The sequence below is a fragment of the Neoarius graeffei genome, chromosome 9, assembly GCF_027579695.1.
Source record: "Neoarius graeffei isolate fNeoGra1 chromosome 9, fNeoGra1.pri, whole genome shotgun sequence".
Lineage (NCBI taxonomy): Eukaryota > Metazoa > Chordata > Actinopteri > Siluriformes > Ariidae > Neoarius > Neoarius graeffei.
Genome location: NC_083577.1, coordinates 14,907,238 through 14,926,192, shown reverse-complemented (window position 1 = coordinate 14,926,192; position 18,955 = coordinate 14,907,238). Strand labels below are relative to the sequence as shown.

The following is an 18,955-nucleotide window of genomic DNA, read 5'->3' as shown; positions in this document are numbered from 1 at the left end:
TTTGTAAGAAAAGGCTCTGCCCCCTGATGTAGCCTTCACTATACGAGGTACCAGCAGATAGCCTGCACCTTTTGATCTAAGTAGGCGTGGCGGGTCATAGAGGAGCAGAAGTTCACTCAGGTACTGTGGTGCGAGACCATTTAGTTCTTTAAAGGTCAATAGTAGTATTTTATAATCAATACGAAATTTGATTGGGAGCCAATGCAGTGTGGATAAGACAGGCGTGATGTGGTCATATTTTCTAGTTCTAGTAAGGACTCTTGCTGCGGCATTTTGAACTAACTGGAGCTTGTTTATGCACTTATTGGAACATCCAGACAGTAAGGCATTACAATAATCCAACCTGGAGGTAACGAAAGCATGGACTAGTTTTTCTGCATCATGCAATGACATTAAATTTCTTATCCTTGCAATATTTCTGAGATGAAAGAAAGCTATCCGGGTGATGTTATCAATGTGAGTTTCGAATGAAAGACTGGGGTCAATAATCACTCCGAGGTCTTTTACTGCTGCACGTGAAGAAACAGAAAGGCCATCCAGAGTTACTGTGTAATCAGAAAACTTACTTCTAGCTGTATGTGGTCCTAGCACAAGTACTTCAGTCTTGTCAGAGTTAAGCAGAAGGAAATTTATAAGCATCCAGTGTCTAATGTCCTTAACACATTCCTCAATTCTATTAAGCTGGTGTCTCTCATCAGGTTTTGCAGAGACATACAACTGTGTGTCATCAGCATAACAGTGGAAACTAATACAATGTTTACGAATAATATCGCCCAGAGGTAACATATATAGAGAAAAAAGCAGTGGACCCAAGACAGAACCTTGTGGAACACCAAACTTTACCTCGGTACGTCTAGAAATATCACCATTTATATCAACATACTGATAACGATCAGTTAGATAAGACCTGAGCCAGGAGAGGGCCATTCCCTTAACTCCCACAACATTTTCTAGTCTATCCAGAAGAATGGAATGATCAATGGTATCAAATGCTGCACTAAGGTCAAGCAACACAAGTAGCGAGACACAGCCCTGATCAGACGCCAACAGTAGGTCGTTTACTACTTTAACCAGTGCTGTCTCTGTGCTATGATGAGGTCTAAATCCTGACTGATACATTTCATGGATGTTATTCCTATGTAAATATAAGCATAACTGCTGTGCCACAGCTTTTTCAAGGATCTTGGAGATAAAGGGGAGGTTTGATATTGACCGATAATTGGACAGCTGACAGGGATCAAGGTCAGGTTTTTTAATCAGGGGTTTGATAACTGCTAGTTTAAAGGATTTGGGTACATAGCCAATCATAAGAGAAGAATTTATTATTTTTAGAAGCGGTTCAATTACTCCAGGCATTATCTGTTTGAATAGATGTGTCGGTAAGGGATCTAGTACGCAAGTTGAGGCTTTTGATGTAGAGATTAATGAAAGTAATTCAGTTTCTTTTAGGGGAGTAAAACATTCTAACTGATGATCTGATACAGTTATATTGTTAACTACAAGGTCACTTTCATTGTCTAACCTTAAATTAGTAGTTTGAATTTTTTGTCGGATATTCTCAATTTTGTCATTAAAAAAATTCATGAAGTCGTTGCTACTACATACTGCAGGTGTGCATGTGTTGATAGTGGACTTATTCCTGGTTAATTTTGCTACAGTATTGAATAGGAATCTAGGATTATTTTTGTTATCTTCTATTAGGGAGGAGAAATATGTTGATCTCGCAGCACTAAGAGCTTTTCTATACTTCAGGAAGCTCTCCTTCCAAGCTAATTTGAACACTACCAATTTTGTTTGACGCCATTTACGTTCCAATTTTCGAGTGGTCTGTTTTAATGTGCGAGTGTCATCATTATACCAGGGTGCTAATTTTTTGTCTCTGACCATTTTCCTTTTTAGAGGAGCTACATTATCTAAAGTATGGCGGAATGTTGATTCTAAGCATTCAGTTGCCTGATCAAGTTCTGCAGGGGCTGACAGTGACCCAATCAAAGTTGACAGCTCTGGGAGATCATTTATAAAGCTCTGTGCAGTAGTTGACGTGAAAGTATGTTTAATACAGTAGCGTGGTGAGGTGCATATATTATTACTCAGACATATTTTGAATGAGATGAGACAATGATCTGAGATAACTTCAGACTGTGGAAGTATGACTATATTGTCTACGTTTAATCTGAGTGTTAGTATTAGATCAAGGGTGTGACCACCATTATGGGTCGGTCCTATGACATTCTGCTTAATCCCGACTGAATCTAAGATGGACACAAACGCTGTTTTTAAAGGGTCTTCTGGGTTATCGAAGTGAATATTAAAATCTCCGACAACTAAAGCTTTGTCTAAGGAAATAACCAAATCTGAGATAAAATCTGCAAATTCAGAAAGAAACTCAGAATATGGCCCCGGGGGCCTGTAAATAATAAGCAATGGAATTAACTGGGTAGACTTATTTTTCGAGGCTACATACATTATATGAGATGAAGAACTTCAAATGTATTAAATTTATAACCAGGTTTGTGTGTTACACCTAGATAATCGTTATAAATAACCGCGACGCCTCCTCCTCTGCCAGTTAGACGAGGCTGGTGTATATAACTGTATCCAGGAGGACTCGCTTCATTTAATGCTATATATTCATTTGGCTTAATCCATGTTTCTGTTAAACACAGTACATTAAACTCCTGATCAGTAATGAGTTCATTAACCATTAGCGCTTTAGATGTAAGAGATCTAATATTTAATAGCCCCACCTTTAGATCAAAGGTGCTGGCAGCAGCTGTACAGTCAGTATGATCTAATTTTATACTGATTAGGTTATTGGAACAAACCTAATCAGTATAAAATTAGATCATACTGACTGTACAGCTGCTGCCAGCACCTTTGATCTTATTTTTAATTGAATTGTACAGGTTATAGGTCCCCTGCAATGACCTGACAACTTGTCCAGGGTATACCCTGCCTCTCTGCCATTGTCAGCTTGGATAGGCTCCAGCTTGCCTGCAACCCTGTAGGACAAGATAAGCGGCTACAGATAATGGATGGATGTTTTTCCCCCTAACAGATTTGTTTGTTTTTCAATTGAATTGTACAGGTTATAGGTCCCCTGCGATGACCTGGCAACTTGTCCAGGGTGTACACCCATAGTCAGCTGGGATAGGCTCCAGCTTGCCTGCGACCCTGTAGAACAGGATAAGCAGCTACAGATAATGGATGGATGGATGGGTGGATGGAAGGTCCACATTAAAGGTGGGAAAAGTTTTGAAATTATTTATAGTGGTCTCATTTTTTTTTTACATCAGAAAAACCTATCATTTTAACAGGGTGTGTACAGGTTTTATATCCACTGTAAGTGAACCATGACCACACATACCCAGAGCATTGGGCAGCTATGTTATAGCACCCATGGAGCAGTAGGGGTTAGGTGCACTTCAGCCATGATATAGAGGAAGGGGTAAGTGCTGTTCATTCAGTCAACTCCCCTCACATTTTTCCTGCTGGTTCCGGGACTTGACCCTGCGACTCTTTGGGCCCAAAGCTGCTTCTCTAACCTTCAGGCCTCGGGCTGCCCCCATTCAAATTCAGCTTGAGTCAGCTTTTTTTTTTAAATATTTTTTTAAAATCTGTTTTCCAGTCAATGACCATAAGTATTGTTACTGCCTATTATATGACCCTTCATGCATGTTCCACTGTGATCTTCAGTAAGAGTCAGAACCAGTATGAATACATCTCAAATAAACCAAAGATTTTAAAGAAAATACAGAAACTAAAATTCTAATTGGAGTTAGAGAACATTAACCAACATGAATATACTGAAATAGTGCTAGCTTCTAGTGTTGAGCTCTTGTCAAATCTGTCCAATTGTCTTATTTTTCTTCTTTTTTTTTCAGCTGCTAACATGAGAGGTTGCCACAGCAGATCATCATGATCTGCATATTTGATTTGACACAAGTGGATGCCTTTCTTGCTGCAACCCTCCCCAAGCTATCTGGGCTTGAGACTGGTGCAAAGTATGCACTGGCTTGTACAACCCCACTGGCTGGGTATTTTACCTAAAAAGCATATCTTTGAACTTTGGGAGGAAACCAGAGCACCTGGAGGAAACCCACACAGACATGGGGAGAACATGCAAACTCCACACAGACAAGCCCCTGTCAGCAGTGAAGGTCTAACCTGGAACCTTCTTGCTGTAAAGCAACAGTGCTAACCACTGCATCACTGTGCTGTCCCCTAAATCTGTCCATTTGTATTCATTTAATTTAATGCTCAAGTGTTTAAATTCTGCATACTGATATGCTCTATATTAAGTCCTAAAATCAGCTTAAAAGAGACCACACTACTAACATTATTAGGCACTGCAGATTCAGTGGGAACACATTCTTTTGTATTCTACTAAATGCTCTTTTGTCTGCTTATGATGGATAAATATGTTTTAATAGTTTATTTTAAATTATACACATTTAAAGCACTTTCAAACTTCAGAAATCAAGCATTTATAAGACCTTCCAGTAAAACATCCTGTACATATCCTACCTTATGCATGCTCCACAAGGACAAGCTTGGGGATCACAGCTTAACATTTTGCAAAAATATATTTCTTACGTGTTTTTGGCCTGACCATCTTTGAAGCACATCTGTCCCACAAGAGCAGCTGACTGATCACCCAGACACTGAGAAACAAACACATACAGTCTGTGGTCACTACCAAGAAGTGAATTTTTAATCAAGTTACAAAATTTTTTTTTGGCCCTCTACTGTAAATGTATTTGTCAAGACAAATTGCATCAGTCTTTATTAATCATGAATAATACATGGATAATATCTGCTGCCTATTCATAAGAATAAAAGATATCTTACTCCAGAGATGGGTATGCCCACCAGTGAACCTGACCTCTAGAAACAAGAGCAGGAAACAAATTACAGGATGAAGCACATTTACATACATATAGTGCACCCATAATTTATATGAATATAAATCAGTATATAAATGAGTCCCAGATAACAGAAATAATAAATCTAGTGGAAAAATAATGCAACATAGCATTAGCTTTGGTACACAAACTCTACTTATTTATGAGAAAAGGCAAAAAGGCGATTTTAGTATTTATCAATCATTTTGGGGAACTCCAATAATATGCATAATGTGCAAAATGCCACTTCAGAATGCAAAAGGGAATCAACCACACTTTTGTGTGCACACATCCATGTTGTGTGTGTGTTTGTACAATGTGTGTGTGGACAGGGCCTCCTTGCCCACATCAATGACCTCACTAATGGTCTTGTGGCTGGGGTGCAGTCAGTGTTCCAGTTCATCCCAAAGGTATTTAGTGGATTTGAGGTCAGGGCTCTATGCAAGTCGCTTGAGTTTGTCCACTCCAATCTTGGAAAGCCATACCTTCATGGAGCTCACTTTGCTCACAGAGGCATTGTCATGCTGAAACATGTCTCTTAGTTCCAGTGAAGGAAATTTATAACACTACAGCATACAAATATATTCTATACAACTGTGTGCTTCCACCTTTGTGGCTACAGTTTGGGAAAGAACCACATATGGGTCTGATGGACTAGTATCCACAAACATTTAGTGTACATCAACTTCTTTCCATCAGCAAATATGCAATGTTAACTGGTATGGTCGACTAAAAATGTGAGAGGTGTTGATTAATTTTCTATAACAGCAGATCAAACAGTAGTTCAAGCTGCAAGGCAAATCACAGTTTTATATTAAAGCCCCTGCTCTAAAATATTATTGTTTCTATAGTAATTACTCACTGATGCTCACATTTAACAATAAATAGATTTTTTAAAAGTGCTCTTATTTAACAAATAAAACCATAAAATGTTGCTATGTTTGAAACTTTGTCGTACTAGGATTTTATTTATTTATTTATTTATTTATTTTAATATTTAAGAAAGAAAACTTCAGTCAATGTCAGTGCTGCGAGCCAAGGCTTTTTATTTAAGTTTTCCAGGACAGAAAAAAGTCTTCAGGAGAAAGGACTTTGGTCTTTGTGATTCCCAGGTAACACAATTGTATTTATCACCTTCAAGAAAGAGAAAAACGGAGGAAGGTGAGGGGATGATCCTGCCTGTTTCCCCACATCGAGCTCCATACTGAAGAAAATATGGTAACCCATCGAATTGATTTTTCATGGACACACAGGGATCCCAGCCATGTACCTCCATTCGTCCATTGCCCCTCGCGATTCTGATTGGCTGTTTGAGTTTGGCCGAAACTAGAAGCGCGAGCGCACCTACATAACTTATTTTTGTCTACAGATAATTTCATATTTCTTGGGTTTTTCCACCAAGAACAACTCAAACAGGGCAACAAAATAATCATTTTTACAAACTTTAATACAAACTTTAAAAAGATGTCAGAACAAGTTAACCAAGGAGAGAAAGATGAAGTCAAAACCGGGAAGAGAGAGTTTTGACAGAGGAAGAAAAGGAAAGACGACGTGAAAGAGATAGAGAAAGGTGAAGAAATCTTTCACAAGAAAAGCGACAAGCTGAAAGAGAAAGAAAATGTGTAAAAAATTAATTAATAGAAATGATGAGTTGCAGGAATTTAATTCTAAATAGTGATGTTGATTTTGAAATCACTGCGAAATCCTTCGGGATCTGACAAGTTGACCTGAATCCAGTCAGTGTTTTCATGAATCGTGTATCTTTTGTTTTCAAAATATTTTTGCTATAAATCCCTAAAGCACACTGTAGTTTATAGTAATAAAAAGAATAATATACATGTGAGTTTGGAGAAATTTATCTTCTCATGATAAAATTCAAATTGAAACACATCAAAGTACATCATCTGTTGCATGTTTTCATTTGAATGGAAGCTCCGCTATTAGGTAGTACATAATTTTATATTAGTCTCATTTGACCAGACAATCTTCTTCCATGTGTTTGGGGAGTCTGCCACATGCTGTTGGGCAAACTCCAAACATGTTTTCTTAAGCAATAGCTTTTTTCTGTCCACTCTTCCATAAAGCCCCGCTCTGTGGAGTGTATGGCTTAAAGTGGTCCTATGGATAGATGCTCCCATCACCGCTGTGGATCTTTGCAGCTCCTTCAGCGTTTTCTTTGGGGTCTTTGTTGCATCTCTGATTAATGCCCTCCTTGCCTAGTTTGTGAGTTTTGGTGGGCAGCCTTCTCTTATCAGGTTTGTAGTGGTCCCATATTCTTTCCATTTTGCTATAATGGATTTAATGGTGCTCTGCGGGCTATTCAAAGTTTGGGATTTTTTTTTTATAACCCAACCCTGATCCATACTTCTCCACAACTTTTCCCTGACATGTTTGGAATGGGGGCGGCACGGTGGTGTAGTGGTTAGCAATGTCGCCTCACAGCAAGAAGGTCCTGCGTTCGAGCCCCGTGGCCGGCGAGGGCCTTTCTGTGCGGAGTTTGCATGTTCTCCCCGTGTTCGCGTGGGTTTCCTCCGGGTGCTCCGGTTTCCCCCACAGTCCAAAGACATGCAGGTTAGGTTAACTGGTGACTCTAAATTGACCGTAGGTGTGAATGTGAGTGTGAATGGTTGTCTGTGTCTATGTGTCAGCCCTGTGATGACCTGGCGACTTGTCCAGGGTGTACCCCGCCTTTCGCCCGTAGTCAGCTGGGATAGGCTCTAGCTTGCCTGTGACCCTGTAGAAGGATAAAGCGGCTAGAGATAATGAGATGAGATGTTTGGAATGCTCCTTGGTTTTCATGTTGCTTGCTTAGTAGTGCTGCAGAGTCAGGGTCCTTCCAGAACAGGTTGATTCTGACAGACATCATGTGACAGATCATGTGACACTTTGATTGCACACAGGTGATTCTTAACTAATTATGTGACTTATCAAGTGAATTGGTTGGACTAGCTCTTATTTAGGGGTTTCATAAGAAAGGCGGTGAATACCTATGCACACTCCATATTTCTGTTTTTGCATCTTAATTATTGTTTGTGTCACAATAAAACAACAATTTGCACCTTTAAAGCTGTAGGCATGTTGTGTAAATTAAATGGTGCTAGCCCTCCAAAAATGCATTTTAATTCCATCTTGTAATGCAACAAAACAGGACAAACACCAAGGGGGATGAATACTTTTGCAAGACACTATATAAGCAGTCAGCAGCCTCCATTTTTTCCCTCATGAAGGTAATATGATAAAAATGCAGCTCGTCACATTAACCAAGACACAGCAAAATCCTGCAGGAGAAAACTTGAAGGAGTAGTTTACTTCAAAAAGCTGACATATGTCGGCCCTGCGCGCTGTGGCGGGTGTGCCTGAAGAACTCTCAGGCGCACCCCGGGCTGCACGCACGTCGAACGGACTCTTGCGTTAACAACACACACCTGAACATACAACGCCGATTCCAAAAAAGTTGGGACAAAGTACAAACTGTAAATAAAAATGGAATGCAATGATGTGGAAGTTTCAAAATTCCATATTTTATTCAGAATAGAACATAGATGACATATCAAATGTTTAAACTGAGAAAATGTATCATTTAAAGAGAAAATTAGTTGATTTTTAAATTTCATGACAACAACACATCTCAAAATTGGGACAAGGCCATGTTTACCACTGTGAGACATCCCCTTTTCTCTTTACAACAGTCTGTAAACGTGTGGGGACTGAGGAGACAAGTTGTTCAAGTTTAGGGATAGGAATGTTAACCCCATTCTTGTCTAATGTAGGATTCTAGTTGCTCAACTGTCTTAGGTCTTTTTTGTCTTATCTTCCGTTTTATGATGCGCCAAATGTTTTCTATGGGTGAAAGATCTGGACTGCAGGCTAGCCAGTTCAGTACCCAGACCCTTCTTCTACACAGCCATGATGCTGTAATTGATGCAATATGTGGTTTGGCATTGTCATGTTGGAAAATGCAAGGTCTTCCCTGAAAGAGACGTCGTCTAGATGGGAGCATATGTTGCTCTACAACCTGGATATACCTTTCAGCATTGATGGTGTCTTTCCAGATGTGTAAGCTGCCCATGCCACACGCACTAATGCAACCCCATACCATCAGAGATGCAGGCTTCTGAACTGAGCACCGATAACAACTTGGGTCGTCCTTCTCCTCTTTAGTCTGAATGACACGGCGTCCCTGATTTCCATAAAGAACTTCAAATTTTGATTCATCTGACCACAGAACAGTTTTCCACTTTGCCACAGTCCATTTTAAATGAGCCTTGGCCCAGAGAAGACGTCTGCACTTCTGGATCATGTTTAGATATGGCTTCTTCTTTGAACTATAGAGTTTTAGCTGGCAACGGCAGATGGCACGGTGAATTGTGTTCACAGATAATGTTCTCTGGAAATATTCCTGAGCCCATTTTGTGATTTCCAATACAGAAGCATGCCTGTATGTGATGCAGTGCCGTCTAAGGGCCCGAAGATCACGGGCACCCAGTATGGTTTTCCAGCCTTGACCCTTACGCACAGATTTTCTTCCAGATTCTCTGAATCTTTTGATGATATTATGCACTGTAGATGATGATATGTTCAAACTCTTTGCAATTTTACATTGTCGAACTCCTTTCTGATATTGCTCCACTATTTGTCGGAGCAGAATTAGGGGGATTGGTGATCCTCTTCCCATCTTTACTTCTGAGAGCCGCGGCCACTCCAACATGCTCTTTTTATACCCAGTCATGTTAATGGCCTATTGCCAATTGACCTAATGAGTTGCAATTTGGTCCTCCAGCTGTTCCTTTTTTGTACCTTTAACTTTTTCAGCCTCTTATTGCCCCTGTCCCAACTTTTTTGAGATGTGTTGCTGTCATGAAATTTCAAAAGAGCCAATATTTGGCATGAAATTTCAAAATGTCTCACTTCCGACATTTGATATGTTGTCTATGTTCTATTGTGAATACAATATCAGTTTTTGAGATTTGTAAATTGTTGCATTCCGTTTTTATTTACAATTTGTACTTTGTCCCAACTTTTTTGGAATCGGGGTTGTAATTCAGGAGCTATATGTGCACCTATATAAAGACACACTATCTGTGTGAAGTAGTACGCTACGTCAGTACGCATTACTGAGCCTTTATTCCCATGTTTGATTTCCTGGTTCCTGTTCCTCATTCACATTTTCTCGTTGCTTGTTATATCCTGTTTGCGCCTTGCCAGACCCTTTGCTTGTTTCTCGTTTTGGATTTTGCCTGCCGATTTGGACTGTCTGCCTGTATGTGTGTTATTCACTGTAAATAAACATCACTTCTGCACATACATCCGCCTCCTACCTCGCACCTGACAACACAGAAAGAAGTTTTCTTCCATAAATGTTAAATAAACAATCTGACAGAAAGCTTCACCATTTGTACATTTTTTTTTGTTAAATTACAACATGTAAACCTGTTTTTTATTGTGCATCATGTAAGGCTTAGATAATGTGAGTATCCACCATACTGTCACTGGAGTTGTTACTGGAGAAAAAAATGTCTTAGAACACTATTGTTTTTCTAAAATTTGTGTTGAAGTTGATACTGTGTCATAGTTGTATGGTTACAAAATGTTAATCAACCTTCTGAGTAATCTGTTTAGAGAATTCAAGATTTCAGTGTTGGTCAAAAGAACCTAAATGTAAATTATTATTTATGCATTATATTGCAAATAAATTAAGATGCACATAATGATTCATTATCTACAGTAAATAATAATAAACCTCAATTTAATAAATCTCTCAGGTGAATTATCACATCATTATGATTCTGGTGTGCTTGTGTTTTCTTACAGATAAATATTGGATTTCACTTCTATAGAAATTCATCTAGAACAGATAGACTCAGTAGAACACTATCTTTATTGGCAATAAGAACTGATTACACACACACACACACACACACACACACACACAACTTACCATGTAACCATATATTTCTGAAGAGCTTCTAACCTCTGGGAGGATTTCAACAGGAACATCAAAGTAACTAAAATGACAATTTTTATTTATCAGATTTTTTAAACTAAAGAAATCATATTCAACAGTAATGCCTTGCTCTTTTCTTTCTCTATTTAAATAAAGGGACAGTAGTTCCATATTCAATGGAACTCAGTAAATTACTTCAACTAGGAGAGAAAAATAATAAATACCTAACTAAAATACTACTGGTAGTTAGTAAAAAGGCCATATAACAAGAATATGGATGCAGCAGGAACCACCAACAAAAACACAATGGATTGAAATTGTAAAACACAAAATCTCAATGGAAAGATTTACATTTATATTACATTTAAGAATGGATCTTTTTAGAAAATATTGGAAATAATACACCATCTAAGCTTAATCAATACAAGCATGTAAATCAATACGTATGAAGGAGTCTGAATGTGCTATGTAACCCTTTGTGATTTTGCATGTATTTAAAATGGTCACCTAAGCTTCCTGACAATTAAGTGGAAAATTAAGAAAATGGAAGATTAAGTTCTAGACAGTTGTTGTCAAGACACCCCCCCCCCATTTTTTTCCTACCTTTCCTATGTTTCTCTTGAAATGGATGGAAAACTGAATAAATGTTAAAAAAAGAAGGCTATTACAGAGAGGCAGCACAGTGGTGTAGTGGTTAGCACTGTCGCCTCACAGCAAGAAGGTCCTGGGTTCGAGCCCAGTGGCCGGCGAGGGCCTTTCTGTGTGACATTTGCATGGTGTCCGCGTGGGTTTCCTCCGGGTGCTCCGGTTTCCCCCACAGTCCAAAGGTATGCAGGTTTGGCTAATTGGTGGCTCTAAATTGACCGTAGGTGTGAATGTGAGCGTGAATGGTTGTCTGTGTGTTAGCCCTGCGATGACCTGGCGACTTGTCCAGGGTGTACCCTGCCTCTCACCCATAGTCAGCTGGGATAGGCTCCAGGTTACCTGATCCCCTGTAGGACAGGATAAGCAGCTACAGATAATGGATGGATGGATGTGTCATGTTCACTTGTTCAGTATGCTCAAGCATTCAGCGGACCTTTATATTATGGATGAATCAAACTGCTTAAAATCAGAGATCTATGTCAGGATTACACCTCTGAAAGCCTGTACTCTATCCCACCGGAGATCCTGCGCACTGAAAAGCCCAGCAGAATAACAATCATCCCACCCGTGAGGCATCGGAAGTGGCGTAAGGAAAGGAACCAAAAGCGAGGCAAAAGAGCTGGCATACGAGCTAGGCTAACCCACAAAGACCATCCCTGCCAAGTCTCTTCCTCACCAACACCCGGTCACTCAACAGTAAGATGGACAAAATATGGCTGAGGATTACCGCTCACCGCATGGATAGCTGTGTGATGGTAATAACAGAGACTTGGTTGGATAGCACGATCCCCAACGCAGCTATCGAGCTAGCAGGCTGCTCTGTTTACTGAACAGACAGAACTGATGACTCCGGTAAGAGCAAAGGTGGAGGAGTGTGCATATACGTTAATAATGACTGGTGCACATCTACGGACATTATTAGGTCACATTGCTCCCATGACATTGAATATCTGGCTTTGAAATGCAGACCTTTCTGCATGCTGAGAGAGTTTAATGCTATCTTAATCAAGGCTGTTTACATTCCACCACAGGCTAATGCAAAGTTAGCTCTGGAGGAGCTGCATGATGCCATTAATACCGAGCTGAATGCACATCCAGAGGGAGCTGTGATTGTAGCAGGAAACTTTAATCATGTGGATTTAAAGGCTGTAATGCCCAAACTGCACAATGTACATTTCCCAACCAGAGACAAGAATATTCTGGATCAGGTTTACACCAATATTCCAGGAGCTTATAAAACTTCCCTATCCCCACACCTTAGCCTATCTGACCACACTGCACTGGAAAAGATTCCATCTTACAGACCTCTAATCTGCAGAACATGACTAGCTGTTAAAACTGTCCAAGTCTAGAGTGAAGAATCCACTTTATTGCTGCAGAACTGTTTTGAAAATACAGACTGGGAGTTGTCTGCACATAATGCAGACTTGGAAGAATACAGCTCATCTGTTTTAGCTTACATAGCCTTCTGCACTGACACAGTGTTAACCACAAAGACCATCAAGGTGTTCCCAAACCAAAAGCCCTGGTTTGACAGCAATGTCTGGTCTATGCTCAGGGCACGCGGCACTTGCTTACAGGTCAGGGGACAAGCTGGCTTACAGTAATATCCAGAGAGAACTGAAGAACATTAAAGAAGCCAAGCACAGATACTAGCAGCGCATTGAGGGCCACTTTGATAACCCCCACAAAATATTAAAGCCATAACAGACTACAAGAGTAGCACCCTGCTGACCAGCCATTATGCTATGCTTTCTGACATCCTGAACCAGTTCTTTGTGCGCTTTGATAACCACATCAGTAGAGCAAGAGCTGAAATAACAGTACCATCCAGGGAGGAGCCTGCACTTGTCTTGCAGTGCCATCAGGTGAGATCAACTCTGAGGAAAGTTGACATCACCAATACAGCAGGACTAGACAGGGTGCCAGGCTGCACACTGAAGCCATGTGCTGACCAACTAGCAGGGGTGTTCACAGACATCTTTAACTTGTCCCTGCAGCAGGCTGTTGTCCCCACATGCCTTAAATCCACCACTATTGTCCCCATGCCCAAAAAACAGTCAGGTATCTCAGTGACTATCGCCCAGTTGCTCTGACACCAATTATTATGAAGTGCTTCGAGAGGCTTGTACTATCTTACATCAAGACCAACATCCCCATTGATCTAGACAGCCACCAGTTTGCCTACCATGGAAACAGATCAATGGAGGATGCAATTTCAGTTGCACTTCATACAACCTTTTCTTATCTAGAAAATCCCAACACATATGTCAGGATGCTGTTAATTGATTTTAGCTCCGCTTTCAATACAATAGCCCCACATGAACAACCTCAACAACCTGGGATTAACCACCACATTCTGCTCATGGATTTTGGACTTCCTCACCAACAGACCGCAAAATGTCAGGGTGGGCAACCACACATCATTCACTCTCACCCTGAACACAGGAGTACCACAGGGCTGTGTCCTTAGCCCAGCCCTTTTCACTCTATTCACGTACAACTGCACACCCATCCACTCCTCTAACACTATCATAAAGTTTGCTGATGATACAACTATAGTGGAACTGATATCAGAAAATGATGAGAAGCCCTACAGAGAAGAGGTTCAACACCTGATCCAGTGGTGTTTGGACAGTAACCTGGTACTGAACACAACCAAAACAAAGGAGGTCACTGTGGACTTCAGGAGAACCAGGAAAACAATACCTCCCCCCCACACACAAACGGTGAAGAGGTGGAGAGGGTCAGTGACATCAAATTCCTGGAACTCCATATCACAAAGGATCTGATGTGGACCCTTAACACCTCACACCTAGTGACGAAAGCTAAGCAGAGGCTTTTCTTCTTGAGAAAACTTAAAAAAGCCAAACTTCCTTCTCAGCTCTTAGTAAACTTCTATAGGAGCACAACAGCTTGCTTTGTTACTGCATCACAGTTTGGTACACCAGCTGTACTGCAGAGAACCAGAGAGATTTGGAACTGATAGTTAAGACTGCACAGAGGATTGTGGGGACTAAGTTACCAAATCTGGACATAGTTAATGCTAACCGTTTATGTAAGAGGGCTAACAACATTATCAAGGACTCAACACACCCAGGTCATAAACTGTTTGTTCCATTCTCATTGGGCAAAAGATACAGAACCATCAAAACATGCACAAGTAGACTGAGGAACAGCTTCTTCCCCAGAACTGTAGCTTCCATTACCCCCCCCCCCCCCCCCCACACACACACACACACCTACACCCAAGTTGCTGCTAATGCAGTGATCACTTTATATTCAGGACTGTACATACAATTATTACAATCTGTGCAATATCTGCTCACAATGCACTTTATTTTACTGACTTTACACATAGGTACATAAATACACCTAGTACAGTTGTGCAATATCCGTCTACACTGCAATTACCCCACTTACTTTATCTTGTATTTTATTTATATTCTTTTTACTGCTGCTGTTTTATCTGTGTCCTACCAAACTAAGTTTCGTTGTATAACTACAATGACAATAAAGTCTTATCTATCTACCAGCAACAAGTCCAAAAGCCAGGGTGTGTCATGGTATGGGGTTGTGTCAGTGCCCTTGGCAAAGGTAACTTACAGTTCTGTGATGGAGCATTAATGCAGAAAAGTACACTGAGATTTTGGAGCAACATGTGCTGCCTTCAAGACAACATCTTTTCCAGGGAGATTTCAACAAGACAATGCAAAACCACCTTCTGCATACAGCACAAAGGCATGGCTGTGGAAGAAGAAGGTGTGTCCCTTCTGTCACCAATAGAGTATATGTGGAGAATTTAGAAATTAAAAATATGACAACCCCGTACTGTCGCACACCTTAAGACCTGTTTGCAGGAAGAAGGGGACAAAATAACACCCGAAATGCTTCATCACTTGATGTCTTCAGTACCTAAATATCTTTTTTTTTTAAGTGTTGTGAGAAGGAATGGAAACATCACAAAGTGGTAAATGTTTTACTGTACCAACTTTTTTTAAATATGTTGCAAGAATCAAAATTGAAATGTGTTTAATTTTGAATAAAAACAATAAACATTCATGAGGCAAAACATCAAATAATGTTCTATTATTTTGAGTGCAATACAGGTCAAAGATTATTTACAAATCATTGTTTCCACTTTTAATTTCAGTTTCAACATAACATCCCAACTTTTTCTGATTTGGGGTTGTATAATGCATATTTGATTAGATTAAGCTTCATTTGTAGATGTTTGAAAAAGCAGCAATGTAACAAAAACACTTGAAAGATCTGCAAGCAACTGGCAAAGATTTACTGAGATACTGTATGTTTTATTTTTAAAAATGATAAATAACTGGGGCGGCATGGTGGTGTAGTGGTTAGCGCTGTTGCCTCACAGCAAGAAGGTCCGGGTTCGAGCCCCGTGGCCGGCGAGGGCCTTTCTGTGTGGAGTTTGCATGTTCTCCCCGTGTCCGCATGGGTTTCCTCCGGGTGCTCCAGTTCCCCCCACAGTCCAAAGACATGCAGGTTAGGTTAACTGGTGACTCTAAATTGACCGTAGGTGTGAATGTGAGTGTGAATGGTTGTCTGTGTCTATGTGTCAGCCCTGTGATGACCTGGCGACTTGTCCAGGATGTACCCCGCCTTTCGCCCGTAGTCAGCTGGGATAGGCTCCAGCTTGCCTGCGACCCTGTAGAACAGGATAAAGCGGCTAGAGATGATGAGATGAGATAAGTAACTGAAAATAGTTGTTGAACTCTGACTTTTGGACCCAACTGATGAAAGAATGGAGAAAGCCTCAAGAATATGTGTGTGTGTGTGGGGGGGGAGTGAGAGAGTTCACCTGCACAGATCTGGGTCCCACTCCATGGTGTGTATGTTGAACAGCATTGTGCGGCTAGCATTGGTGACATCTGTGCAGTGAACGCCACCATTTTTCCCTCCAGTTAAACTCTGAAACAAGAAATAAGTACAGAAATGGATCAAGCCGATCCTCATGACAAGAAGAAGAATTGGAAAATTAATGTATTAGATAATGGTAATTATTGTAATTACTCTATGATCAATCATGACTTATTTTTATTTTATGCCAATTACATTTTATGAGCGAGTGTTGCACTAACTGTATAGGCGTGAAAATTAAATAAAAATGGATGGCTGTGTTTTGTTGTGGGAGGCATTCTGCCTCTATGATTTTGGTCTGCTTAAAGTCAGGGGTGCAGATACGTTTTTTGAACTGGGGGGGACAAAGCTGCCAGCAAACCAACCCCAACCCCGATATGCCTGTCAAACTTGTTGTGGGTTACCATAGCAACCAAGCTCAAGCTCGCAACCTGTGCAGTCTGCGCAGCTCAACCAACCGAATATCAGTCTTTGTTTTGTTTTATGTGAGTTGTTGCAACTATGTATACACTGCCATGCACCTCAACAAACCGAATGGTAATTAGTCTTTTGATTTTTCCGTGAGGTTTGCCTTATGCAAAGTGGGGGGGACCGAACGAAGTGAATTTAAATCTGGGTGGGACGAATCCCACCCATCCCACCCTCTATCTGCGCCCGTGCTTAAAGTGTCACAGCAATTTGGAAGTTGGAGGGAAACCAGAGATGCAGGATTCTTCTGCACAGAGGAAGAGAGAACATGCGAAACTCCACACAGTCTGTAACCTGAGCTCAGGATAAATGCTTGTGACTATATATGTGTGTGTGTGTGTGTGTGTGTGTATACTTGTACAGAACTATTGAGCACCGAATACATTTTTTACCAACATAGTTAGGACATTATTGGGAACTGAGGACATTTAGGTTCAGGTTTGGTTTAGGGGTGGGGTAAGTAATTTAGTTGTGATGGTTAAAGGTTAGAGTAAGGGGCAAGGGAGTGCATTCTGTCAGTGAGTCCCCACAAAGATAGAACAAGAATGTGTGTGTGGGTGTGGGTGGGTGTGTGTGTGGGTGGGTATGTGGTCACTCACCCATATAAGCCAGGAGTCGACAGTTCCAAACATGGCACGTTGAGAGCGCACAGCTTCATTCACCTCCACCACATTGTCCATCAACCAGCACAACTTCACCGCACTGAAGTACGTACTGATGGGAAGACCTGTCTTATGCTGCACATCAAAGCCAAAAAAAGCATCAGAAAACTCCAATCAATTAAGCAATTTGGAAGAATCAAAATTAAAAATAAATACATGCAATTAAATACAATAAAATGTAAATAAAACATTGAGCTTCCTGGATGTTATTATACCAGTTATTTTCCAGTCTGAGGAAGAATTACTTACAACCCCGATTCCAAAAAAGTTGGGACAAAGTACAAATTGTAAATAAAAACGGAAGGCAATAATTTACAAATCTCAAAAACTGATATTGTATTCATAATAGAACATAGACAACATGTCAAATGTCGAAAGTGAGACATTTTGAAATTTCATGCCAAATATTGGCTCATTTAAAATTTCATGACAGCAACACATCTCAAAAAAGTTGGGACAGGGGCAATAAGAGGCTGAAAAAGTTAAAGGTACAAAAAAAGAACAGCTGGAGGACCAAATTGCAACTCATTAGGTCAATTGGCAATAGGTCATTAACATGACTGGGTATAAAAACAGCATCTTGGAGTGGCAGCGGCTCTCAGAAGTAAAGATGGGAAGAGGATCACCAATCCCCCTAATTCTGCACCGACAAATAGTGGAGTAATATCAGAAAGGAGTTTGACAATGTAAAATTGCAAAGAGTTTGAACATATCATCATCTACAGTGCATAATATCATCAAAAGATTCAGAGAATCTGGAAGAAACTCTGTGAGTAAGGGTCAAGGCCAGAAAACCATACTGGGTGCCTGTAATTTTTGGACCCTTAGACGGCACTGCATCACATACAGGCATGCTTCTGTATTGGAAATCATAAAATGGGCTCAGGAATATTTCCAGAGAACATTATCTGTGAACACAATTCACCGTGCCATCCGCCGTTGCCAGCTAAAACTCTATAGTTCAAAGAAGAAGCTGTATCTAAACATGATCCAGAAGCGCAGACGTCTTCTCTGGGCCAAGGCTCATTTAAAATGGACTGTGGCAAAGTGGAAAACTGTTCTGTGGTCAGATGAATCAAAATTTGAAGTTCTTTATGGAAATCAGGGACGCCGTGTCATTCAGACTAAAGAGGAGAAGGACGACCCAAGTTGTTATCAGCGCTCAGTTCAGAAGCCTGCATCTCTGATGGTATGGGGTTGCATTAGTGCATGTGGCATGGGCAGCTTACACATCTGGAAAAACATCATCAATGCTGAAAGGTATATCCAGGTTGTAGAGCAACATATGCTCCCATCCAGATGATGTCTCTTTCAGGGAAGACCTTGCATTTTCCAACATGACAATGCCAAACCACATACTGCATCAATTACAGCATCAAGGCTGTGTAGAAGAAGGGTCCGGGTACTGAACTGGCCAGCCTGCAGTCCAGATCTTTCACCCATAGAAA

At 40.6% G+C, this 18,955-nt stretch overlaps 1 protein-coding gene across 1 annotated transcript in view; it reads right to left on the bottom strand.

Annotated features, from left to right (window-relative positions):
* The window catches only part of LOC132892102 (glycerol kinase-like), a gene marked incomplete at its 3' end in the record, with an annotated part of 205,517 nt that overhangs the window by 90,147 nt on the left and 96,415 nt on the right, over positions 1-18,955 (bottom strand). The window contains exons 6-10 of the mRNA XM_060930503.1: positions 17,445-17,582; positions 16,319-16,428; positions 10,843-10,909; positions 4,852-4,887; positions 4,597-4,664 (exon numbers count right to left, since the gene is read on the bottom strand). Coding sequence (XP_060786486.1) covers positions 4,597-4,664; positions 4,852-4,887; positions 10,843-10,909; positions 16,319-16,428; positions 17,445-17,582 — 419 coding nt within the window. The remainder of the gene's footprint in view (positions 1-4,596; positions 4,665-4,851; positions 4,888-10,842; positions 10,910-16,318; positions 16,429-17,444; positions 17,583-18,955) is intronic.